This window comes from Pongo pygmaeus, chromosome 12 (assembly GCF_028885625.2).
Source record: "Pongo pygmaeus isolate AG05252 chromosome 12, NHGRI_mPonPyg2-v2.0_pri, whole genome shotgun sequence".
NCBI classification, from domain to species: Eukaryota; Metazoa; Chordata; class Mammalia; order Primates; family Hominidae; genus Pongo; species Pongo pygmaeus.
Window position 1 is genome coordinate 106,388,540 of NC_072385.2, and position 27,026 is coordinate 106,415,565.

The 27,026-nt window shown below is 40.1% G+C and overlaps 1 protein-coding gene and 1 long non-coding RNA gene across 7 annotated transcripts in view; one reads left to right on the forward strand and one right to left on the reverse strand.

The window, feature by feature from the left end:
• LOC129030581 (glucokinase regulatory protein) overlaps positions 1-27,026 on the reverse strand; it is a 75,376-nt gene that overhangs the window by 17,133 nt on the left and 31,217 nt on the right. The window contains exons 1-5 of one of the 6 annotated variants that reach the window (XM_054476081.2): positions 14,727-14,885; positions 7,575-7,639; positions 1,025-1,067; positions 306-360; positions 20-115 (exon numbers count right to left, since the gene is read on the reverse strand). In XM_054476081.2, the coding sequence (XP_054332056.1) occupies positions 20-115; positions 306-360; positions 1,025-1,067; positions 7,575-7,639; positions 14,727-14,883 (416 nt within the window). In that variant the 5' untranslated portion in view covers positions 14,884-14,885. Of the gene's footprint in view, positions 1-19; positions 116-305; positions 361-856; positions 938-1,024; positions 1,068-7,574; positions 7,640-14,726; positions 15,067-27,026 lie in introns of those variants that run through there. The other 5 variants (XM_054476083.2, XM_054476084.2, XM_054476080.2 and 2 more) reach the window with 5 other exon arrangements.
• LOC129030582 (uncharacterized) overlaps positions 14,982-27,026 on the forward strand; it is a 37,688-nt gene continuing 25,643 nt past the window's right edge. Inside the window, exon 1 of the long non-coding RNA XR_008500703.2 lies at positions 14,982-15,235. This is a non-coding gene — a long non-coding RNA (uncharacterized LOC129030582). The remainder of the gene's footprint in view (positions 15,236-27,026) is intronic.

Sequence of the window (27,026 nt, forward strand, 5' to 3'; positions counted from 1 at the left end):
AGAAACTACATTGCCTGACCTTGTGCTTTCTAGGTATCGGAAGATCTGTTGAAGGCTCCGCTCCATTGACCAGAGTATATATTCCTGGGTCCAGCCCACAGGGAGTTCTGAAACACTGGATGCAACAGTGTATGTCAATGTAATTGAAGTTTCATTAAAGCACCAGTAAGGAAAACAATAAGAGAGATTTAACTTAGAAAGGAGAAAGCTATCATAGTGAAGGAAGTAAAACAGAGTCCATGTACTTTACGTCTAACTTTCACAGAATTTATCAGTAGAATAGGCTGAAGACAGGCTTTACTCACCATGTCAGGTTAGCTTCAGTGCAAGCCATCCTGAGGTTTTCTTCCCACTGTGGATCTGGGAGAAGAGGTGAAGAATCTGTCAGCCTCATGACTATTGATGATCATGATCATTTTGTCCAACCCCCTCTTTTTGCAAATAAGGAAACAAAGATGAAGTTATGCCCAAGATCATAAAGCTAATTAGTGGTAGATCTCAGACTTAACCCATCTCAAGATTTTTCAAAAAGCCATACTATGCTGCCTTCATCATACAGTAGATGTAAGCTATATACATTGGGAAGAATAGGAATAATCATAGTAATAAGCAGTGAGAGTAGGGGAAACAGAGGTCATGATACATATCTTTTTCTCCAAAGGAGTCTATCCAGTATCTATGGTGGGGGGAAAAAGACAAGGAAACTTCCCTCACCAAACTCTTGGTAGTTACCCTTTGTCCATTCTAAATCTCACCAAGTTTCCTTCCCAATACCTTGGGCTTTGCACAAAAGGAGCTGAGGAAAGGAAGCATAAGGGAAAGAACCATGGAAAGAATTATGGAGCCATATACATACATATCTTTAGACATGGAGATGCTAGAAAGAAGAGGCACACTTCTTCCATTTACATCCTCTTTTTCAACCTCCCTCCACCTGCTATTTAAGGCTAGAGTCATAAGGCCGACCCACAATTGGTCTGTTATTAACGTTGAGCTGAAGAGTAAAGGATAGGATCTCTCTGACCTGTTAATTTCTGGATCTTTTTCAATCTATGCTGCTTTGAAGTCTAGAGAAGCACAAAAAGAAAAAAGAAAATCAGATTATGTTCTAGGTTAGAGACTTTATTGACAGCACTTCTCACCTTTTAGGTATCAGATACTGATACATCTCATGTATCAGATATTGATACAGTTGGCATCCATAACCACATGTAAACGCTGTAACAAACATATAAATATCAGGGAATATAGAGGACAGTGATTAACTTCCTAAGAGAGAAGGGAAGAGAATTTTTCAAAAAGTTGCATTTGTACTGGAGTTTAAAGAATCAGCACAAGACTTTTAGGTGAAGAAAGAGTATTTCAGGCAAGTGGGAACATCACTGAGATCAGCATGTCATGATTGTCAGGTGCACTTTTGCTAAGTAGTGGGAGATGCTAGGCTGACAAGGTAGATGGAAGTCAGGTTATGCCTAATGGTAGAATTTTAATTTTATTCTGTAGTTGGAAAACTTCTGCGATTTTTTCAAAGTGCTCCAGGTCATTTTAAAGGCAGTAATGACATTTGTTACAATTTCAAATAAAACAATTTTTTTTTTTGAGATGGAGTCTCACTCTGTCGCCCAGGCTGGAGTGCAGTGGCACCATCTCGGCTCACTGCAACCTCCACCTCCTGGGTTCAAGCAATTCTCCTTCCTCAGCCTCCTGAGTAGCTGAGCCACCATGCCCGACTAATTCTTGTATTTTTAGTAGAGACGAGGTTTTGCCACGTTGGCCAGGCTGATCTCAAACCCCTGACCTCAGGTGATCCGCCCACCTCGGCCTCCCAAAGTGCTAGGATTACAGGTGTGAGCCACCGCACCCAGCCCAGCATCCTTTTAAATGCCAAATTAAGCTCCTCAAAAAAGAGTAAGGGAAATCCTTACAGGCCAAAATTAAGGAGAAAACTGAAAAACATGAGTAGAAAATCATCTGATACTTCAACACTCTATATCATTTGTAGCGTCAGTCAGAAGGGATTTGGGTTAACAACAAGGTAGGAGGAAAAGACAAGGCCCATGTGAAGTGTGTATTTGGAATGGAGACCCTGGGAAAAAGCCAGAATTCTCAAAAGTGCTACATGTTTAGTGGAAAAGTGGCTAGGAAAAAATCTGCCCACCACAAGAAAAATTGTACTCTAGGTGGGAAAAAACAAAAAACAAAAAACACCTTCTCTGAGAATTTTAACCATGAGTCTATCCTCATACTGGCTTGGAGTTCTAATTTATACCCACTGCATACCCAGGAACCCTCAAATTGAAAATAAAAGTGGAGTGAACCTGAGCTGGTAATGCTTTAGGGCAAAAGATGAAAGTAAATGTAAATCTCCTTGGAAATTAAAAAGGAGTAGAAGTGGTCAGGTGCAGTGGCTCATGCCTGTAATCCCAGCACTTTGGGAGGCTAGGCAGGAGGATCACTTGTGCTCAGGAGTTTAAGACCAGCCTGGACAACATAGTGAGACCCTGTCTCTACAAAAAATAAAAGATAATTTTAAAAAATTAGCTGGGGCAGCCAGGCACGGTGGCTCATGCCTATAATCCCAGCACTTTGGGAGGCCAAGGCAGACGGATCACTTGGGGTTGGGAGTTTGAGACCAGCCTGGCCAATATGGTGAAACCCCGTCTCTACTAAAAATACAAAAAATTAGCCAGGCATGGTGGCGTGCACCTGTAATCCCAGCTACTTGGGAGGCTGAGGCAGGAGAATCACTTCAACTCGGAAGGTAGAGGTTGCAGTGAGCTGAGATCATGCCACTGAACTCCAGCCTGGGCGACAGAGCAAGACTCAGTCTCAAAAAAAAAAAAAAAAAAAAAAAAAAATTAGCTGGGTGTGGTAGTGCGTGCCTGTGGTCCCAGATACTTGGGTGGCTGAGGTAGGAGGATCTCTTGAGCCCGGGAGGTCAAGGCTGCAGTGAGCTGTGATCCTTCCACTGCACTCTCCAGCCTGGGTGATACAGTAAGACTCTGTCTCAAAAAAGAAAAAAAAAAAGTAGAAGAGGAAGAAGAAAACAGTTTGAATAACTACACATTAATGAATATGAAAACTCTGATAAAATAGTTAATATTTTAGTTAATAATAGTTAATAATTTCTAGTTAAACTCCTAGAAAAAATATAAGATACCAAAACTGGCCAAAAAGAAACAGATCATTTGAGTAGATCAGTAAGTATGAAAGCAATTGAAATGATAATCAGACATTCTGCATCAGACATAATAAAATAATTCACCAAGGTTTCTGAATACCAGAACAACTTACAAATATCAGTAGCATTTCTCTACTACAGTAAAAACTATAAAAATATAATTTAATAAAAGATATTCTTCACAATAGCAATAAAAATTATAAAAGTATCAAGGTATTAAGTAAACCAAGAATACAGAAGACTTCCATGTAGAAAACTGTAAAATTCTAATAAAAGATGTAGAAGATGATCTGAATAAATGGAGAGAGAGTCCAAGTTCTTGGTTGGAATAACTTAAAATCACAAAGATGTCAGTACTCCCCAAATTACATTTTTTTTTTTTTTTTGAGACAGAGTCTTGCTCTGTCACCCAGGCTGGAGTGCAGTGGCGCGATCTCAGCTCACTGCAACCTCCACCTCCCAGGTTCAAGCAATTCTCCTGCTTCAGCCTCCTGAGTAGCTGGGACTACACGTGCACACCACCAGGCCCAGCTAATTTTTATATTTTTAGTAGAGATGGGGTTTCACCATGCTGGCCAGGCTGGTCTTGAACTCAAACTCCTGACCTCGTGATCCACCCGCCTCAGCCTCCCAAAGTGCTAGGATTACAGGCGTGAGCCACCGCACCCAGCCAAATTAAATTATATATATATATATAAAAAATTATATATATGTGTGTGTGTGTCTGTATGTAGACACATATATATATATTTATTTATTTACTTTTTTTTTTTTTGAGACAGAGTCTCGTTCTATTGCCTAGGCTGGAGTGCAGTGGCGTGATCATGGCTCACTACAGCCTCAACATCCTGGGCTCAAGTAATTCTCAGCCTCCCAAGTAGCTAGGACTACAGGTGCATGACCCCACATCTGGCTAATTTTTTTTTATTTTTTGTAGAGAGGAGTTCTCATTATGTTGCCCAGGCTTAAATTATATTTTAATGAACTCCCAATTCATATTTCATTTGGAATGTTTCAAGAACTTGTTAAATGCTCTAAAATTAATATGACAAAATAAAGGCCTACTGATAGCTAAATCAACCTTAAGAAGAGCAAAGGAGGGACTTGTTGTACCAAACACTAAGATACATTACAAAGCTGTAGGAAATAAAGACAGGAACAAATAGACCAATGGAACAGATAGCTCAGAGACAGGCTTATGTATATATGGCCACTTATTATAATAAAAGGAGCCCCATAAATCAATGGGAAAATGATTCTTTAGCAAATGGTGATGGGAATCGGGCACAGTGACTCACGCCTGTAATCCCAGCACTTTGGGAGGCCAAGGCCGGCAGATTGCTTGAGCTCAGGAGTTCGAGACCAGCCTGTGCCATGTGACGAAACCCCATCTCTACAAAAAAATACAAAAAGCTAGCTGGGTGTGGTGGCACATGCCTGTGGTCCCAGCTACTCAGGAGGCTGAGGTAGGAAGATCACTTGAGCCCGGGAGGTGGTTGCATTGAGCCGAGATCACACCATTGCACTCCAACTTGAGTGAAAGAGTGAAACGTTGTCTCAAAAAAAAAAAAAAGGTATGGGAAAACTGGCTCACTATAGAGAAAAATAAAATTGCATCACTTCCTAATACCACCTATAGAGGTGGACTCCAAGTATATTAAAAACTAAAATGTGAAATGTAAGACTGGAACATAGAAAAAAAGGTAGGAGAAAATCTTTGTGGCCTAGAGCAGAGAACTCCTTAAGGAGAACTTCAGAAAAATAAACCATAGGCATAATCACTAAAAAAGAAGATTTTAAATGTTTCTGCCACACACGAAAAGAGATAAGTGAGATGATGGATATGTTAATTCACTTGATTTAATCAATCCACAATGTAAACATGCAACAAACCATCACATTATACAACATAAATGTATACATTGGTATGTCTCAAATTAGTTTTTTGTTTTGAGACAGAGTTTCCTTCTGTCACCCAGGCTGGAGTGCAGTAGCTCTAAGTTCATGGCAACCTCTGCCTCCCAGGCTCAAGCAATTCACACACCTCGGCCTCCTGGGGAAGCTGGGATTACAGGCATGCACCACCATGCCCCGCTCATTTTTGTATTTTTTGTAGGGACAGGGTTTCATCATATTGGCCAAGCTGGTCTCAAACTCCTGACCTCAAGTGATCCACCCTTCTCGGTCTCCCGAAGTGCATGAGCCACCATGTCAGGCTCCTTAGAAATTTTTTAATCTAGTAGAAGACCTTCCCACATTCAAATGGAACCTCAAAATGACAAATCTACCACTCACTCCTAACCTCGGGTAACTGCAAAAAAAGTTGCCTTCACACTGAGAATTCCAGGGGTCTGGGGCGAAGTCTCTGAGAAGTCATAACCACAGACTAACTTTTGTATATTTGGCAGCTCAAGTTCCAAATATACAAGGTTTTTTGGGTTGTCCCAAAAAACCTTCAAGCCATGGATTTAAAGTGGTCCTGGACTGATTGATGGTGCCAGAGTTGAAAGTAAGTGAAATACTCTTTGAGGAGGCTGGGGGCAGTGGCTCACACCTGTTAATCCCAGCACTTTGGGAGGCCGAGGCAGGCGGATCACGAGGTCAGGAGATTGAGACCATCCTGGCTAACACAGTGAAACCCCATCTCTACTAAAAATACAAAAAATTAGCCAGGCGTGGTGGCGGGCACCTGTAGTCCCAGCTATTCGGGAGGCTGAGGCAGGAGAATCGCTTGAACCCGGAAGGCTGAGCTTGCAGTGAGCCGAGATCTTGCCACTGCACTCCAGCCTGGGTGACAGATCGAGACTCCATCTCAAAAAAAAAAAAAAAAAAAAATACTCTTTGAGGAAAATCTTCATCCTAGGCTTCAAAATCCTCACAAATATCATATTTTATTAAATTTAAGATGCTATTGATTATAAAATGTCCCATCAATTTATATGCTAGTAGAATAAAAAAATACACTGTCAATTAAATTACTAAATACCATCAATTGTAAGACATACTCCCATTTCAGAAGTGTTAACTATTAAAAAATAAGGACAAGTGCAGAAACAAACCTGCAAAGATGTCAAGTATTGGAATTTTCAGAGGTAGATTAGAAAACACCTATGCATATTATATGTAAAGAAATAAAATGCCAGGCACGGTGGCTCACGCCTGTAATCCCAGCACTTTGGGAGGATGAGGTGGGCGGATCATGAGGTCAAGAGATTGAGACCATCCTGGCCAACGTGGTGAAACCCCATCTCTACTAAAAATATTAAAATTAGCTGAGCATGGTGGTGCACGCCTGTAGTCCCAGCTACTCGGGAGGCTGAGGCAGGAGAACGGCGTGAACCCAGGAGGCAGAGCTTGCAGTGAGCCGAGATCACGCCACTGCACGCCAGCCTGGGTGACAGAGCGAGACTCTGTCTCAAAAAAAAAAAAAGAAAAAGAAAATTACTGTTAAATTTTTTGGCATGATAATGGTATTGTGTTTAACTATTTTTAAAGAGTTCTTATGTTTTAGATATACATACTAAAATATTTACAAATGAAATTATATTATCTGGGATTTACTTCAAAATAATAAGATAAGAGAGTTGAAGCTGGGTGATGGATCCGTGAAGATTCATGACACACTTCTATATATTTTCAATTTGTTTAAAATTTCCTTAATAAAAATGAAAAAGTATTACTATAGCTTCAAAAAACCCCTCTATATTGCAAAGTAAATATTGAGATAAATTAAGAAAGTCTAAATAAACAAGACATTAACACATTCATGGATCAGAAGACTTATTATTTTGGGAATGTCAGTTATCTCCAATTAAACTATAAATCCAATACATTCTCAATCAAAACCCTGCATGTTTTGTGTGACAATTAACAGGATGATTCACACATTTATATGGAAATGTCAATGACCTAGAATAGTTAAGACAACTTCAAAGGTCAAAGTTGGGACCAGGCCTGGTGGCTCACACCTGTAATCCCAGCACATTGGGAGGCCAAGGTGAGCAGATCATCTGAGGTCAAGAGTTCAAGACCAGCCTGGCCAACATGGTGAAACCCTATCTCTACTAAAAAATACAAAAATTAGCTGTGCATGGTGGTGTGCACCTGTAATCCCAGCTACTCGGGAGGCTGAGGCAGGAGAATCACATGAACCTGGGAGGTGGAAGTTGCAGTGAGCCGAGATCACCTCACTGCCCTCTAGCCCGGGTGACAGACTGAGACTCTGTCTCAAAAAAAAAAAAAAAAAAAGATCAAAGTTGGAAGACTTACATTACCAAAGTTTAAGTCACTACAAAGCTACATTATTGAAGATAGCAAGATATTGGTGTGAGGATAGGCAGACCAATGTAACAAAACAGAGAGTCCCGAAATAGACCCACACATATACATTTACCTGATTTATGACAGGGTCACCAATAAAATTCAATGAGAATAGGATGGTCTTTTCAATAAATGGTGCTGGAGGAAAGGACAGGGATTACAGTGAAGTGGTGAGAAAGAGTCGTGAAAGTGCAGGATCAGATTTTAAATTCTGATATTTTGTTCTTCATGGATTTTTTTACATTAATTTTTATTTTTAAATAATATTGCATTAGGCCAGGCATGGTGGCTTATACCTGTAATCCTACACATTGGGAGGCCAAGGCTTATACCTGTAATCCTACACATTGGGAGGCCAAGGCAGGCAAATTACTTGAACTCAGGAGTTCGAGACCAGACTGGGCAACATGGCAAAACCCCATCTCCACAAAAAACACAAAAATTAGCCAGGTGTGGTGAAGCATGTCGCTGGTCCCAGCTACTTGGGAGGTTGAGGTGGGAGTATCACTTGAGCCCAAGAGGTTGAGGCTACAATGAGCTGTAATCACACCACTGCACTTCAGCCTGCGCAACAGAACAAAATCTTGTCTCAATAAGAAAAAGAATAAGAATGTTTCATTAAATATCTCGATTATTAAGTTTTTTGGTGTTCCTTACATTTTGTGTTCAAGGTGAGTACCTCACTCATTTTAACCCTAGTTCCTGCCCTACTGGGAGAATTAGATATCTATATAGGGAGGCGGGAAGTGTTGACCCCTATCTCACACCATACAAAAAATAATTTGAGATGGATCATAGAGCTAAATGTGAAAGAAAAAAAAATAAGGCTTCTAGAAGAAATATAGAAGGGTATCTTCATGGCCTAGTGGTAAGCAAAGGTTTCTTGCACTGGGGATAGGGGTAGGGAGGGGAACACTAATCTTAAGAACATAACTTCATAAATTGGATTTCGTTAAAATTTAGAACTTTTGGCCATTAAGACACCATTGTAAATGAAAAAGTAAGTCACAGAGTGGTAGAATTTATTTTAAATATCTGTATCTGGCAAAGGACTCATGTCCATAGTATTCAAATAATTCCTACAAATCAGTTAAGTAAAAGAAACACTGATAACCCAATTATTAAAAATATGCAAAAGACTCGAACAGCCAGTTCACAAAAGAGAATTTCCAAATGGCCAATAAACATGAGAAGTTGCACATTATCATTAGTCATTAGGGAAATGCACATTAAAACCACAATGCAATACCACACAGACTCACCAGAGTGACTAAAATGAAAAAGATGGGCTGGGCGCAATGGCTCACACCTGTAATCTCAGCACTTTGGGAGGCCGACAGGGGCAGATCACCCAAGGTCAGGAGTTCAAGACCAGCCTGGCCAACATGGTGAAACCCCATCTAAAAAAGCAGCCAGGCATGGTGGCACACACCTGTGGTCCCAGCTACTCGGGAGGCTGAGGCAGGAGAATCACTTGATCTCGGGAGGCAGAGGTTGCAGTGAACCAAGATAGCACCACTGCATTTCAGGCTGGGAGACAGAGCAAGACTCCATCTCAAAAAAAAAAAAAAAAGAAAAAGATGGACAATGCCAAATGTTGGCAAGAAAGTGGAGCAACTAGAATTCTCAGATGCTATTCTTGGTATAATCACTTTAGAAAACTGGTATCATCTACTAAAATTAAACATATATACCACATGACCAAGCAATTCCTCTCCTATTGGAGATAAGAAACCCACCAACAATGCATTATGTGTAATTAAAATCCTGAAACCTTCTTTTTTATCATATAGATATAACTTTTTTAACCACAAAAAATAAACAGACTAGGTGCAGTGGCTCATACTTGTAATCCCAGCACTTTGGGAGGCCAAGGCAGGCAGATCATCAGAGGTCAGGAGTTCGAAACCAGTCTGGCCAACATGGCAAAACTCCATCTCTACTAAAACTACAAAAATTAACCGGACATGGTGGTGCATGCCTATAGTCCCAGCTACTTGGGAGGCTGAGACAGGAGAATCACTTGAACCCGGGAGACGGAGGTTGCAGTGAGCCGAGATTGAGCTATTGCACTCCAGCCTGGGCAACAGAGTAAGATTCCATCTCAAAAAAAAAAAAAATTGACTTTTTGAAATGCAGTGTGCAAGAATTCCAAATATAGGATCACAGAGCCTTTTTCTGGCTATTTTTAATGCCACAATAGGTAGTTAAATTTCATTCTACATTTCAATATACCCTGGGTCCCCAAATTAACAAGCATGACATGGTGTAATGTCACTTTAAAATTTGTTGTTGTCGGCCAGATGAAGTGGCTAATGCCTATAATCCCACCACTTTGGGAGGCTGAGGTGGGTGGATCACCTGAGGTCAGGAGTTCGAGACCAGCCTGACCAACCAGCCTGGCCAACATGGTGAAACTTCATCCCTACTAGAAATACAAAACTTAACCGGGCATGGTGGTGTGCACCTGTAATCCCAGCTACTTGGTAGACTGAGCCAAGAGAATCGCTTGAATCTGGGAGGCAGAGGCTGCAGTGAGCCAAGATTGTGCCACTGTACTCCAGCCTGGGTGACAGAGCAAGACTCCGTCTCAGAAAAAAAAAAAAAATTGTTGTCAACAACATGAATCTCAAACACATTATGCTTAGCAAAAGAAGTCAGACACACAAGAATATATACTGTATGATTCTATTTTTTGCAAGGTTCAAGAATAGGCAAAACTAGTCCATGACAATAGAAATCAGAATAGAGGTTGTGTCTGAGCAGAGAGGAGGGCAGAGACTAGAAAACAACATGAGGGAATTATTCAGGGTTATGGCTATGCCACATCTTTATTAGGGTTTTAGTTACATGGGTAAATAAATTTATCAAAACTCATCACCCTATACACTTAATACCTGTGCATTTTATGGTGTTCAATTGTACCTTAATAAAAATGTATTTGTTAACAAAAAAGCTTTTTATTACATAAATATGTAGTAAGAAATTGTATTCGTTGATTTATGAAGCAGAGTGACTTCGTAAGTAATTTACACTGTATTTTTATTGAGGCATCTTTCTGAGAAAGGAAGTAGATTCATGTTTTCCCATACCAAAGAAGGTAGCCAGGCCTTGGTTCATAGGGTCTTGGAACTCCTAATGCACAGCAGGGACTTAGTTTTTCAGGACTGAAAAAAAATTGTCAGGAACCTAAAAAACAACCATCAATAAGTCTAGATCTGCGAAAATTTTAAGCTGAAATGTGCCAGAGGGTTGAGACAGGAGGGAAGCTGGCTCCTTGAAATGGAAACAATGCTGAAGCTGCAGGTGCACTGGGTAGGAGAACCCTGGGTAGGGGGTCCCAGAGCCCTTCTGGTGTTAACAGCCCAGGTGCAGCCATTCAGGGACCTTAGCAAAGACCCCTGAGACTGGCAGAGAGGGGTTGAGACACAGTTTTTGCCTTCAGATGGCTAAGAAGAAAAGCAAGAGCTATCCCTGTGGCTTAAGGGCCTGACTCACTTCTACTGTGGATAAACTGCAGAAACTCTGGAATTCTTATACAACACAAAGGGTGGGGAGGAAAAATGATACTGGACTATTTTTTTTTGCCAACCTAGTTAAAGGGAGGCTTAAGCCAGATTATATTTGATATAGACAAAAAAAAAAGCCCTTGCCATTTCTCATACCCAGTTGTTGTGAAAATTCTCATACCTAATATAAAATCAATTAAATGTCATGCATCACCTGTTACAGAAGAAAAAGTAGACATTTGTCTTTTACTCTTAAACATGATGTTAAAATAACTTTGCAATTATAAAAAGATATTGTTTTAAAATAAAATTTATCTAAAATAACTTATGAAAAACAGGCAAAATGCTTTTTAAGTTCCTAAGGAGGTTGACAAAATTATGAGAATTGAAGTTTGAGAGTCAAAAAAGGTTTGGAAATGCTGCTGCAGGCAATAGAGTACACAGAAATTTTGTGTGCTTAGTTACTTTTAGCAGAGTGACACAATTAGCTTTGGGGGTTTTGTGTGTGTTGTGTTTGTTTGTTTGTTTGTTTTTTGTTTGTTTTGAGACAGTGTCTTGCTCTGTCATCCAGGCTGGAGTGCAGTGCAGTGGGACGATCTTGGCTCACTGCAACCTCCGCCTCCCAGGTTCAAGACACTGAACCTGGGAGCCTCTGGAGTAGCTGGGACTCCCTAGTAGCTGGGACTACAGGTGCATGCCACCATACCCAGCTAATTTTTATATTTTCAGTAGAGACGGGGTGGTCTCGAACTCCTGACCTCAGGTGATCCGACTGCCTCAGCCTCCCAAAGTGCTGGGATTACAGGCATGAGCCACCACTCCCAGACTGTATGTTGTCTTTTTGTTTTGTAGAGGCAAGCTCTGTGCTCCAGGCTGGAAAAGTAGGAGACCCCAGTTATAAGACTGTAAATAGTTCAAGAGATGAAGTTTTAGTTAAGACAATCTAGATCTAGATTGCTGAATTTGAGAGATGTTTCTGAGAAAAAAATGGAAAGGACCTTGTGACCCCCATATAACTATAGCCATATCTGTCTTCAAGATCTAGGTCTAGGCTGGCACTATCCAATAGAATTTTCCATGATGATGGAAATATTCTATATCTGTCCTATCCAATATGAGAGCCTCTAGTTACATGTGAGCACTTGAAATGTAGCTACTTCAATAGAGGAACTGAATTTTATTTATTTTTATTTTTACTTTTTTGAGACAGAGTCTCACTCTATCGCCCAGGCTGGAGTGCAATGGTACGATCTCAGCTCACTGCAACTTCTGCCTCCCAGGTTCAAGTGATTCTCCTGCCTCAGCCTCCTGAGTAGATGGGACTACAGGCATGCGCCACCATGCCCAGCTAATTTTTGTATTTTTAGTAGAGATGGGGTTCAGCATGTTTGCCAGGCTGGTCTCGAACTCCTGACCTTAAGAGATCCACCTGCCTTGGCCTCCCAAAGTGCCGGGATTACAGGCATGAGCCACCGCGCCCAGCCAGAAACTGAATTTTAAATTTTATTTAATTTTAATTAACTCAAGGTCGGGTGTGGTGGCTCATGCCTGTAGTCCCAGGACTTTGGAAGGCTGAGGTGTGTGGATTCCTTGAGCCCAGGAGTTTGAGACCAGCTGGGCACCATGGTGATACCCTCTCTCTACCAAAAAAATTAAAAAATTAGCTAGGCATGGTGGCATGGGCCTGTAGTCTCAGCTAATCAGGAGGCTGTGATAGGAGAATCACTTGAGCTTGGGAGGTTGAGGTTGCGGTGAGCCGTGAATTGTACTCCAGCCTGGGTGACACAGTGAGACCCTGTCTCAAAAATAAAAAATTTAAATGGTCACATATGACTAGCAGATACCATATTGAACATCACAGGTCTTGGCCATTAATTTGAGCTGCTTGATGAATATCTCCACATAAATTTTACAAGCACTTCCAACACAATGGTTCATATTCTGCCTCCCACCACATTCACAACTTTGCATGTGTAATGTTGCCTATGTCGTTTAAAACACCATCATCTTGTGAGTCATTCAGGGTTAAAACTGAGAAGTCATTCGTTCATTTCACAAACAACTACGGAGCACTTACTATATGCCAGCCAGTATACTAGGCACTGGAAATACCATGATGAATGTAGTCCTCATAGAAAATGATGATAATGTTTATAATTAACTCTTTGCATCAGGAAAAATAGACTCAGTCCCTTCGCCCTCCTTTGCAAGGGAGTTTTGCAACACCTTCCACATCCAAACATTCACCCCAATACCTCCTCCACTTTCACATCCCTGATAGCAGATATTTTTTTCTCTTCCACTTACTGCTGTATCAATAGTGCACAGAGGAGTGGAAATGGGGGTAGGAGTGGGTGATAAATACTTGGGGCATTAATTTATGTTCTCTTTTCCTTTTTTTTTTCTGAGACAGAGTCTTGCTCTGTCGCCCAGGCTGGAGTGCAATGGTGCAGTCTCAGCTCACTGCAACCTCTGCCTCCTGGGTTCAAGTGTTTCTCCTGCCTCAGCCTCCCCGGTAGGTAAGACTACAGGTGCACACCACCACGCCTGGCTAATTTAGTATTTTTAGTAGAGACGGGGTTCCACCATGTTGGCCAGGCTGGTCTCAAACTCCTGACCTCAAGTGATCTGCCCACCTCTGCCTCCCAAAGTGCTGGGATTACAGGCGAGAGCCACTGCGCCCAGCTACGTTCTCTTTATCACCGTGCCGCTCTGATTTTTTTGTTTCCTCCCTTCTTCCCACTAAACCATGAAAATGGCCTAGCTTACCATATAAGAGAACTACCATATAAGCTTACTTGAGGTATTTAAAACCTCACTCTTACTGTGCGGCCCTCAGTCCAAGAGCAGCAGCATCATCTGGGAGCTTGCTAGGATTGTAGAAACTCAGTCCCTACCCCAGACTTACTATATCAGAATCTGCTTTTTAACAAGACCCCCAGGTGATTCATATGCATGTTAAAGTCTGAGAAGCGCTCCTCAAAGCACAGATCTAAGCACATTTTTATCTGGCTTTAAAATCTTTGATGTCTTTCAAACTGCACAGAGTTGTATTTATACCAAGTATTCAGCCTGGCATTTAAAGCTCTACAATGTGACTTCTGTTAACTTGTCAACCTTTTCTCTCTCTGAGTCCCTACAGTCTATGCTCCATCCAGATTGGTGACATCTCTCTTCAAACACATCCAATACTCTTCTCTTTCCCATGCCTTTTTTCCAATGTATTCCCTCTTTTTTGAAAGGTTTCCACTGCCTTCCTCTATTCACCCCAACCACCTTCAAAATCCCACTCTTCCTCTGAAGCACAATCAAACCTGAGCTCTCCCAGGTGGCATTTTATAGAGCCCCCCAGTTCAAAATACTGTCTATCTCCCATGTCTTTAGCAACATTTATATCTCTATTAACTCTTATCACATTCTCTTTCCAGTTATGTGTATATCCATCTCCCCCACTTCACCTCGAGCTCCTAGAGAGTGGGAATAGTCTTTATTCTTCCTCCATGTCTACTACACTGCCATATATAATAGGTGCTCAAGGTCTGTTGAAATGAATTGAAGGAAAAAGGATTTATAGTGACCTATAGGAAGACTGTCCAGGGGCACTGTCTCAACTCCCCTCTCCCTGCATCCAGTTCCTCCCATGGCCCAAAGTATGGCAGTTTCTATGGCCTCAGGAGCGGGACCAGTTAGTTTCAAGGGAGGGCTACATCACATACCTCTGAGTTTACCTTGGCTGCCACCTGCTTCCGGCTCCGATTCCCGGAAAACAGTGTCCAAAGCCCCCAAATAAAAAAAACAAACAATAATAGAAGGCTGATATATGATGGCAGTGGGATGTCCATCCCCCAAATTGGTGCCATTTCTCAACCCCATGCTCTTCTCAGCCAGAGTTTTCTGCCTCAAGGCTGTGACTCCATATGACATCACAATGGGCATCCCAAGGTAAATCTGACAGCATCCAGCCAATGTGCATGCCTCTTAGGTCTCTTCTCTGAGCTATACCCAAAGTACCATCTGCTGCCCCTTCCTGCAGCTGTCCACAGGCTCTGCTCTGACAGCCAAAGCTCAGGGAAGAAGACCTTTATGACTCTTCTAGGATTGGGCTAGACAGATTGTCATTAAGTAGGGAGTATGTAGGCAAGGTTTTAAAGAAGCAGGCCTCCCAAGTGGCCTGTTCTGCCCTACAAGCATTTTCTCTGGACCCAGTCACTCCCTGGAAGTCCAGGTATGGTGTTAAATGTCCCAAACCACAAACTAGAATACAAAGTCAAGTAATTTTTTTTTTTTTTTGAGAGGGAGTCTCACTGTCTCCAGGCTGGAGTGCAGTGGCACAATCTCAGCTCACTGCAACCTCCGCCTCCCAGGTTCAAGCAATTCTCTGCCTCAGCCTCCCAAGTTGCTGGGATTACAGGCACACGACACCACACCCAGCTAATTTTTGTATTTTTAGTAGAGACGGGGTTTCACCATGTTTGCCAGGCTGGTCTCGATCTCTTGACCTCGTGATCCACCCGCCTCGGCCTGCCAAAGTGCTGGGATTACCGGCGTGAACCACCGCACCCGGCCAAGGTCAAGTAAATTTAAGAAAGCTAGGATATTTTAAGTAGGTACTCTCAGAAAATTTGAGATAAACGGTTTCCTAAGTCTAAGGCTTGACACATTTTCTAGCTGCTATTGCATTGGGACAGAAAAGAGATGTCAGAGAGGGAAATTAAATTACCTTAGAAGATCACTCTACCCCAGAATCTACAGTCTCATTTTCCAAGTCTAGAACATTTATTCCCTCATGTCATCCAGACTTGACTGGATTCTCTAGGGCTAACTCAGTATAAACAGAAAATGTACAAGGAATCAATTCATGCTATAACAAAGATTAATAAAACTGGCCAAGGCATTCTTTTTTCTTATAGGAAAGTTAATCTGGAAAAGCAACTTGATGAACTATTGAACAGCAGGTAATGTCTTAGAGGACAGATGAGGTATCTACCTCATAGAATTTTCAGCCTACAGGGGCAGCCTAAGCAATGTTCCAGAAAAGCCCATCAAGAAGAAAGTAGTTAAATAAATATGCTATACCCATATTATGAAATACTCTATGGTTACTATAGAGATTATAATTATAAAGAATAAGATATGTTATATGAGCTGAACACACATTAAGTGGCAAGTACTAGTTATATGCCAGCCTGGAGTTCTAAAAAAAGATTAGAACTGAAGACATAGTTTTGGGTTCTTAAAACATTATATATATAATATATAAAACATATTTATATATTATATATACAGTTTTATATGTTTTATATATTATATATACATTATATATAATATATAATATATATGTTTTATATATTATATATACATTATATATACATATATAATATTATATATTATATATGTTTTATATATTATATATACAGTTTGACAAGAACCTTCTCTATATGGATATAAAAATGTATTCTTTGTGTCTTAAATATTTACTCACCATTATGTTTGAGATAGCCATCATATGTTGTATAGCTGTGATTCATTATTTTTAAATATTTCTTTGTATTATATAACTATTCTATAACATATTTATCCATTATGGTATTGATGGATATTGGGCTTCTTTTCAGTGTTTGCTTATTACAAACAATGCTGTCAAAAACATCCTTGTCCATGCATCTTGGTAAACACAAGTTCCTAATTCTCTATGGCAGTAGTTCTCAAACTTTAAAATGCATTACAATCATGTGGAGGGTTTATTATAAACCAGATTGCTGGGCCCTACACCTATAGTTGCTGGTTGAGTAGGTTTGGGGTGGAGCCCAAAGATTTGGCATTTCAAAGTTCCCAGGTGATGCTGATGCTGTTGATGCAGGGACCATACTTTGAGAATCCCTGCTCTACGGTGTCTACTTAGGAATGGAATTGCTAAGTTATAGAGTATGTGTAACAAACTTTAGTGGACAGTGCCAAGCTGCTTTCCAAAGTGGATATGTCAACTTATACTTCTACCAGTGGTGAATGGAAGTTCTTCTTGCTCTATTTTCATGTCAACACACGGTATTGTCAAGCTGTTTAATTTAAGCCAATGTGGTATGTGTGATAGTGGTATTTCACTGTGGTTTTAACTTGAATTTCTCTGATTACTAAAGATAAAACACACTTTCATAAGTTAATTGGCCATTTAGACTTTAAATAAATTATTGCATTCCAATTGCTAATATTTTGTTTAGAATCTTTGCATCTTTTTTTTTTTTTTATTGAGACAGGGTCTTGTTCTGTCCCCCAGGCTGGGGGTACAGTGGCATGATAACGGCTCACTGGAACCTCCACCTCCTAGGCTCAAGCGATCCTCCTACCTCAGCCTCTCAAGTAGCTAGGACCACAGGCATGTGCCACCATGCCTGGCTAATTTTTGTATTTTTTTTAGAGATAGAATTTTGCCATGTTACCCAGGCTGGTCTTGAACTCCTGGACTCTAGCGATCCACCCGCCTTGGCATCCCAAAGTGTTGGGATTACAGGCGTGAGCCACCACGCCCAGTCATCTATTTTCATGATCAAGGCCAGCCTGAAATTTTTCTCTCTTGTTCTGTCCTTGTAAGGTTTTTAGTATCAAAGTTATGCTAGATTCAAGAGTTAGAGAATGTTTCCTCTTTTTTTAAATGCTCTGAAAGAGTTTGTGTAAGATTGGAACCCTTTGATCCTTCAATTTTTGGTAGAACTCATCAGCAAAACCATACAAACCTGGAGTTCTTTTCGAGTGAGGATTTTTGACTACATATTCCATTTTTTGAAGATTATTATACTATTGAGAATGGGGGGGAATAAAAATTAATTACTTTAAAATTAGAAATGAGGGTCTCACTATGTTGCCCCGGCTGGTCTTGAACACCTGGCCTCTAGCGATTCTCTTGTCTCAGCCTCCTGAGTAGCTGACATTACAGGCACGAGCCATTGTAGCCAGCCATGAGAGGTTTTTTTTGAGTCAGCTTTGGAAGGTATATTTTCTAGTAATTTTTCCATTTAATCTACATTTTCAAATGTATTGACAAAGTTATTCAAATGTCATCATGTCTCCTTTGTTTTCACGGTGTTGGTTATTTGTGGGGTTTTTCCCCTTTTCTTTGGCCTATCTTGCTAGAGATTTGTCAATTTTGTCAATCCTTTCAAAGAACTAACTTTGTATGTTTGTTTTCTATTTCAATAATTTCTGCCTTTGCCTTATTTCCTCGTTTCTACTTTCTTTGGATGTATTTTGATGCTATTTTTCTAACTTTCTTCTTGAGATGAATGCCTAAATCATTCATTTTCAGCTCTTTCCCCCTAATATATGCAAATCAGGATATGTTTCCTCCCAAGTACTACTTCAGCTGCATGTCACCAGTTGTGATATGTAGAATTTTTGTTATCATTTAGTTCCAACTGTTTTCTAGTTCCCATATTGATTTCTTTGATTCATGGATTATTTAGAAATTCATGTTAAAATTTCTACATATATGGGGATTTTCTAGTTATCTAACCAAGTCACACTGTAGTCAGAATACTTTAAATCATTTCAATCCATTGAAATGTTTGAGACTTTATCCCAGTTTATGGTCAATTATAAAAATTCTATGTGTGTTTTAAAGTAAGATGTATTCCACAGGTGATAAAAACAGTCTTTATATGTCCGCTTGGTCAATTTTGCTAGTCTTTATGTTCAAAACTATACTCCTAAGCTTTTGTCTGATTTTCCATCAATTACTAAGACAGGCATGTAGAATCACCTATTAATATAATTGTGTATTTGTTTATATCTCCTTTGAGATCTGTGGATTTTTGCTTTATATATTTTTAATCATTCTTTAAAATCACAATATATTCCTGGTAAATTAGATATTTTAACACTATGAAGTCCCTGTTTGTTTCCAGTAATACTTTTGGCCTTAAGTTATTTGGCCTGATATTAATATTGCTGTATGGTAGATGGACCTGATAGCATAACTTAAGCATACCCCTAAGAATGACCCTGTATGGCAGATACATCAGACAGTAACAACTTAAGCATAGCCTGAGAATGACCCTATGTTCTAAGAAGAATGTGTGTTTGGATTTCCAAGCTAAGGAATCTAGAAGTGGCCAATCTGGAGATTTATTTATTCCTTATCTATAATGAACATCTGAACCCCCGGCATGGCCTGTGACATGCAGGACATACAGGGGATTGAGGCCTTTTGTTTTGAGTTAAATGAAAGTTGCCAGGAGGAGGTTGCTAGGGGGAGGGTGCTAAGTGAAAATACTATATAAACTGCATACTTTTTATAAGCAGTTGTGGTTCTCCTGTTTAGCCCACCACCAGTGGACTGCCCTGTATGTAATTTCCCTCAATAAGCCCAATGTCTTGTTTGCTAGCTCCAGGTCTCTTCTTTAGCCTCTGCAACATGATGCTATCCCTACTGAAGTCAATAGGGTTCTGGCATGACAATTGCCATAGCTATTTTCTTTTGGTTGGTATTTCACAGTATATCTTTTCCCATTCTTTTACTATCAACCTTTCTATATCCTTTTGCTTTAATACTGGATACAAAATAAACAAAATCCATATATATGCTGTTTGCAAGAGACACATCTATAACACAAAAGTGTTAATTGGGGCATGTATTTCATTTACCTTTAATTTAATTACCAAAGTATTTGGGTCATGATCTGTCCTCTTAGTACTTTCTGTTTTGTCCTATATTTTAAGTCTCTTTTTCTCTCCTTTTTTTTTTTTTTTTTTTTTTTGAGTCTCGCTCTGTTGCCCACTTTGGAGTGTAGTGGTGTGATCTTGGCTCACTGCAACCTCCACCTCCCAAGTTCAAGCGATTCTCCTTTCTCAGCCTCCAAAGTAGCTGGGTCTACAGGTGTATGCTACCATGCCTAGCTAATTTTTATATTTTTAGTAGAGACAGTGTTTCGCCATGTTGGCCAGGCTGGATTCAAACTCCTGACCTCAGGTGATCCACCTGCCTCAGCCTCCCAAAGTGCTGGGATTACATGTGAGCCACCTGGCCTGGTCTTTTTCTCTCTTTTCTTGCCTTTCATTTAAATGACTATTTTTGGTACCAGTACCATGCTGTTTTGGTTACTTTAGCCTTGTAGTACAGTTTGAAGTCAGGTAGTGTGATGCCTCCAGCTTTGTTCTTTTGGCTTAGGATTGACTTGGTGATGCGGGCTCTTTTTTGGTTCCATATGAACTTTAAAGTAGTTTTTTCCAATTCTGTGAAGAAAGTCATTGGTAACTTGATGGGGATGGCATTGAATCTGTAAATTACCTTGGGAAGGATGGCCATTTTCACGATATTGATTCTTCCTACCCATGAGCATGGAATGTTCTTCCATTTGTTTGTATCCTCTTTTATTTCCTTGAGCAGTGGTTTGTAGTTCTCCTTGAAGAGGTCCTTCACATCCCTTGTAAGTTGGATTCCTAGATATTTTATTCTCTTTGAAGCAATTGTGAATGGGAGTTCACTCATGATTTGGCTCTCTGTTTGTCTGTTATTGATGTACAAGAATGCTTGTGATTTTTGCACATTGATTTTGTATCCTGAGACTTTGCTGAAGTTGCTTATCAGCTTAAGGAGATTTTGGGCTGAGACAATGGGGTTTTCTAGATATACTATCATGTCATCTGCAAACAGGGACAATTTGACTTCCTCTTTTCCTAATTGAATACCCTTGATTTCCTTCTCCTGCCTAATTGCTCTGGCCAGAACTTCCAACACTATGTTGAATAGAAGTGGTGAGAGAGGGCATCCCTGTCTTGTGCCAGTTTTCAAAGGGAATGCTTCCAGTTTTTGCCCATTCAGTATGATATTGGCTGTGGGTTTGTCATAGATAGCTCTTATTATTTTGAGATAAGTCCCATCAATACCTAATTTATTGAGAGTTTTTAGCATGAAGGGTTGTTGAATTTTGTCAAAGGCCTTTTCTGCATCTATTGAGATAATCATGTGGTTTTTGTCTTTGGTTCTGTTTATATGCTGGATTACATTTATTGATTTGCATATATTGAACCAGCCTTGCATCCCAGGGATGAAGCCCACTTGATCATGGTGGATAAGCTTTTTGATGTGCTGCTGGATTCTGTTTGCCAGTATTTTATTGAGGATTTTTGCATCAATGTTCATCAAGGATATTGGAATGGAACAGAACAGAGCCGTCAGAAATAATGCCACATATCTACAACTATCTGATCTTTGACAAACCTGAGAAAAACAAGCAATGGGGAAAGGATTCCCTATTTAATAAATGGTGCTGGGAAAACTGGCTAGCCATATGTAGAAAGCTGAAACTGGATCCCTTCCTTACACCTTATACAAAAATCAATTCTAGATGGATTAAAGACTTAAATGTTAGACCTAAAACCATAAAAACCCTAGAAGAAAACCTAGGCATTACCATTCAGGACATAGGCATGGGCAAGGACTTCATGTCTAAAACACCAAAAGCAATGGCAACAAAAGCCAAAATTGACAAATGGGATCTAATTAAACTAAAGAGCTTCTGCACAGCAAAGGAAACTACCATCAGAGTGAACAGGCAACCTACAAAATGGGAGAAAATTTTCGCAACCTACACATCTGACAAAGGGCTAATATCCAGAATCTACAATGAACTCCAACAAATTTACAAGAAAAAAACAAACAACCCCATCAAAAAGTGGGCGAAGGACATGAACAGACACTTCTCAAAAGAAGACATTTATGCAGCCAAAAAACACATGAAAAAATGCTCACCATCACTGGCCATCAGAGAAATGCAAATCAAAACCACAATGAGATACCATCTCACACCAGTTAGAATGGCAATCATTAAAAAGTCAGGAAACAACAGGTGCTGGAGAGGATGTGGAGAAATAGGAACACTTTTACACTGTTGGTGGGATTGTAAACTAGTTCAACCCTTGTGGAAGTCAGTGTGGCGATTCCTCAGGGATCTAGAACTAGAAATTCCATTCGACCCAGCCATCCCATTACTGAGTATATACCCAAAGGACTATAAATCATGCTGCTATAAAGACACATGCACATGTATGTTTATTGCAGCATTATTCACAAAAGCAAAGACTTGGAACCAACCCAAATGTCCAACAATGATAGACTGGATTAAGAAAATGTGGCTCATATACACCATGGAATACTATGCAGCTATAAAAAATGATGAGTTCATGTCCTTTGTAGGGACATGGATGAAATTGGAAATCATCATTCTCAGTAAACTATCGCAAGAACAAAAAACCAAACACTGCATATTCTCACTCATAGGTGGGAATTGAGCAATGAGAACACATGGACACAGGAAGGGGAACATCACACTTCTGGGACTGTTGTGGGGTGCGGGGAGGGGGGAGGGATAGCACTGGGAGATATACCTAATGCTAGATGACGAGTTAGTGGGTGCAGCGCACCAGCATGGCACATGTATACATATGTAACTTACCTGCACATTGCACACATGTACCATAAAATCTAAAGTATAATAATAATAATAATAAAAAAGAAAGTTTCTTAAAAAAAAATGACTATTTTTAATTACTTCATTTTTCCCCTTTACTAATTAGAAATTATACTGCTTTTATTCTTTTAGTGCAAGGCTTGGCAAACTATGGCCTGTGGGCCAAATCCAGCATGCTGCCTGTTTTTGCAAATGAAGATTTATTGGAACACAGCCACACCCATTTTACATATTGTCTATGGCTGTTTTCAAGCTTACAACAGCAGAGTTGAATAGTAATGACTGAGACCACAGGGCCTGCAAAGACTAAAATATTTACTATCTATCTCTACAGAAAAAGTTTGCCAACCCTGTTTTTAGCAGATACCTTTTAAAATGCAATATGCACATAGCTTATCAAAGCCTTAAATTAATAAAAACTTTTATCTTCTTTATGGAAAAATCAAGGCCCTTAGAATATTTTAACTCAATTTATCCCTTCCCAAATATATGTTATTGTAGTTAGGAATTTTAACTTTATATATATTTTTTAATTTTTTAAAAAATTTAATTTTTAGTGTTTGTGGGTACATAATATATATTATGAAATACATGAGATATTTGTATTATGATACTGTATTCCATAATACATATGTTTTTATTTTTAGATCATAATACATATTCCATAACACAATTATGATACTATGATTAGTATTAGTCCATTCTTGCATTGCTATAAAGAAACGTGAGACTGGGTAATTTATGAAGAAAAGAAATTTAACTGGCTCACTGTTCTGCAGGCTGTACAGGAAGCACAGCAGCTGCTGGGGAGGCCTCAGGAAACTTACAGTCATGGCAGAAGGGGAAGGGGAAGCAGGCTCATTTCACACAGCCGAAGCAGAAGAAATAGAGAGTGAGGTCCCACACACTTGTAAACAACCAGCTCTTGTGAAAACTCATTCACTATACCAAGGGGAATAGTACTAAACCATTCATGAGCACTCCACCCCCATGATCCAATTACCTCCCACCAGGCCCCATCCCTAACACTGGGGATTACAATCCAACATGAGATTTGGGTGAGGACACAGATCCAAACCATATCACATGCAATGCAGAATAATCACATCACGGAAAATTGTGTATTCATCCCCTCAAGCATTTATCCTCTGTGTTACAAAGAATCCAGTTATAATCTTAATTATTTTTAAATGTACAATTAAATGATTATTGACTATAGTCTCCCTGTTGTGCTATTAAATACTGTGCCTTTTTTTTTTTTTTTTTTTTTTTTGAGACAGGATACTGCTGTGTAACCTAAGCTGGAGTGCAGTGGTGGAATCATGGCTCACTGCAGCCTCAACTTCCTAGGCTGAAGGGATCCTCCTGCTTCGGCCTCCTTAGTAGCTAAGACTACAGGCATATACCACCACGCTCAGCTAATTTTTTTTTATTTTTTGTAGAGATAGGCTCTCACTATGTTAACCATGCTGGTCTTGAACTTCTGGCTCAAATTATCCTCCCACCTCAGCCTCCAAAAGTGCTGGGATTACATGCATTTGCCACTGTGCCCACCCTTATTCATTCTTTCTATTTTTTCTTGGACCCATTAACAATTCCCACCTCCCCACCACTACCCCTCCACTACCCTTCCCAGCCTCTGGTAACCATCCTTCTATTATCTATCTCCATAAGTTCAATTATTTTCTTTTGTTTGTTTGTTTGAGACAGAGTCTTGCTCTGTCACCCAGGCTGCTGTGCAATGGCACAATATCGGCTTACTGCAACCTCTGCCTCCCGGGTTCAAGCCATTCTCCTGCCTCAGACTCCCAAGTAGCTGGGATTACAGGCGCCCGCCACCACACCCAGCTAATTTTTGTATTTTTAGTAGAGAAGGGGTTTTGCCATGTTGACCAGGCTGGTCTTGAACTCCTAACCTCAGGTGATCCACCTGCCTCAGCCACCCAAAGTGCTGGGATTACAGGTGAGCCCACACGCTCAGCCTGTTTTGATTTTTAGATCCCTCAAATAAGTGAGAACATGCAACATTTGTCTTTCTGTGCCTGGCTTATTTCACTTAACATAATAAGTGAAATAAGTTCTATCCATGTTGTTGCAAATGACAGAATCTTATTCTTTTTATGGATGAATAGTACTCCATTGTGTATATGTAGCACATTTTCTTTATCCATTCATCTATTGATGGACACTTAGGCTGCTTCCAAATTTTGGCTATTGTGAACAGTGCTGCAACAAACATGGGAGTGCAGATATCTCTTCAATATACCGATTTCCTTTCTTTTGTCTTTATATCCAGCAGTGGTATTGCTCTCCACAGTGGTTGTATTAATTTACATTCCCAACAGTATACAAGGGTTGCCTTCTCTACACATTCTCTCCAGCATTTGTTACTGCTTGTCTTTTGGATAAAAGCCATTTTAATTGGAGTGAGATAATATCTCATTGTAGTTTTGATTTGCATTTCTCTGATGATCAGTGATGTTGAGCACTTTTTCATATGATTGTTTGCCATTTGCATGTCTTCTTTTGGGAAATGTCTATTCAAATCTTTTTTTTCTTTTTTTTGAGATGGAGTCTCGCTCTGTAGCCCAGGCTGGAGTGCAATGGTGCGATCTTGGCTCACTGCAACCTCCACCTCCTGGGTCCTGGTTCAAGCAATTCTCCTGCCCTAGCCTCCCTAGTAGCTGGGATTACAGGCATGTGCCACCATGCCCAGCTAATTTTTGTATTTTTAGTAGAGATGGGGTTTCACCACGTTGGCCAGGCTGGTCTTGAACTCTTGACCTCGTGATTCGCCCACCTCGGCCTCCCAAAGTGCTGGGATTACAGGCATGAGCCACCGCACCTGGCTGGCTATTCAAATCTTTTGCCGATTTTTAAATCAGATTATTAGATTTCTTCCTGTAGCGTTGAGCTCCATATATATACATATATAGTTATTAATCCCTTATCATATGGGTAGTTGTAAAAATTTTCTCCTGTTCTGTGGATTGTCTCTTCACTTTGTTGATTATTTCCTTTGCTGTGCAAAAGCTTTTTAACTTAATGTGATCCCATTTGTCCATTTTTGCTTTGGTTGCCTGTGCTTGCAGAGAATTACTCAAGAAACTTTTGCCCAGGGTAATGTCTTGGAGAGTTTCCCCCAATGTTTTCTGATAGTAGTTTCATAGTTTGAGATTTAAGTCTCTAATCCATTTTGATTTGATTTTTGTATATGGCAAGAGATAGGGGTCTAGTTTGATTCTTCTGCATAAGGATATACTACCTGAGACTGGGTAATTTATGAATAAAGGAGGTTTAATTGACTCACACTTTCACAGGCTTAACAGGAAACATGACTGGGAGGCCTTAGGAAACCTATAATCAGGGTGGAAGGTGAAGCGGAAGCCAACATCTTCTTCACATAGCAGCAGGAAAGAGAGAGAGCACAAAGGGGAGAGTGCCACACACTTTTAAACCATAAGATCTTGTGAGAACTCACCCACTATCATGAAAACAGAATGGGGGAACTCAACCCCCATGATGCAATCACCTCCCACCAGGCCCCTTCTGCAACATTGGGAATTGTAATTCAACATGAGATTTGGGTGGCGACAGAACCAAACCATATCACAGATCCAATTTTCCCAGCATCATTTATTAAAGAAACTGTTTTTTCCCCAATGTATGTTCTTGGTACCTTTGTTAAAAACGAGTTCACTGTAGGTGTGTGAATTTGTTTTTGAGTTCTCTATTCTGTTACATTGGTCTATGTATCTGTTTTTATGCCAGTACCATGCTGTTTTGGTTACTATAACTCTGTAATGTAATTTGAAGTTAGGTAATGGATTCCTCTAGTTTTGTTCTTTTTGCTCAGGATAGCTTTGGTTATTCTAGGTCTTTTGTGGATTCATATAAATTTTAGGATGTTTTTTCTATTTCTGTGAAGAATGTCATTGATATTTTGATAGGGACTGCATTGAAGCTGTAGATTGCTTTGGGTACTACGGACATTTTAACATTGATTCTTCCAATCCATGATTATGGAATATCTTTCCATTTTTCTGTGCCATCTTCAATTTCTCTCATCAGTGTTTGATAGCTTTCATTGTAGAGATCTTGACGGGTGCAGTGGCTCATGCCTATAATCCCAACACTTTGGGAGGCTGAGGCAGGTGGATCACAAGGTCAGGAGTTCGAGACCAGCCTGACCAACATGGTGAAACCCCGTCTCTACTAAAAAAAAAAAAAATACAAAAAATTAGCCAGGTATGGTGGTGTGCACCCATAATCCCAGCTACTCAGGAGGCTGAGGCAGGAGAAACAATTGGACCCAGGAGGCAGAGGTTGCAGTGAGCCGAGATCGCGCCACTGCACTCCAGCCTGGGCAACAGAGCAAGACTCTGTCTCAAAAAAAAAAAAAAATCACATCTCCTTCAAATAACGATAATTTGACTTCTTCTTTTCCAATTTGGATGCCCTTTATTTCTTTGTCTTGTCTGATTGCTCTAGCTAGGACTTCCAGTACTATGTTGAATACCAGTGGTGAAAGTGGGGATCTTTGTCATGTTCCAG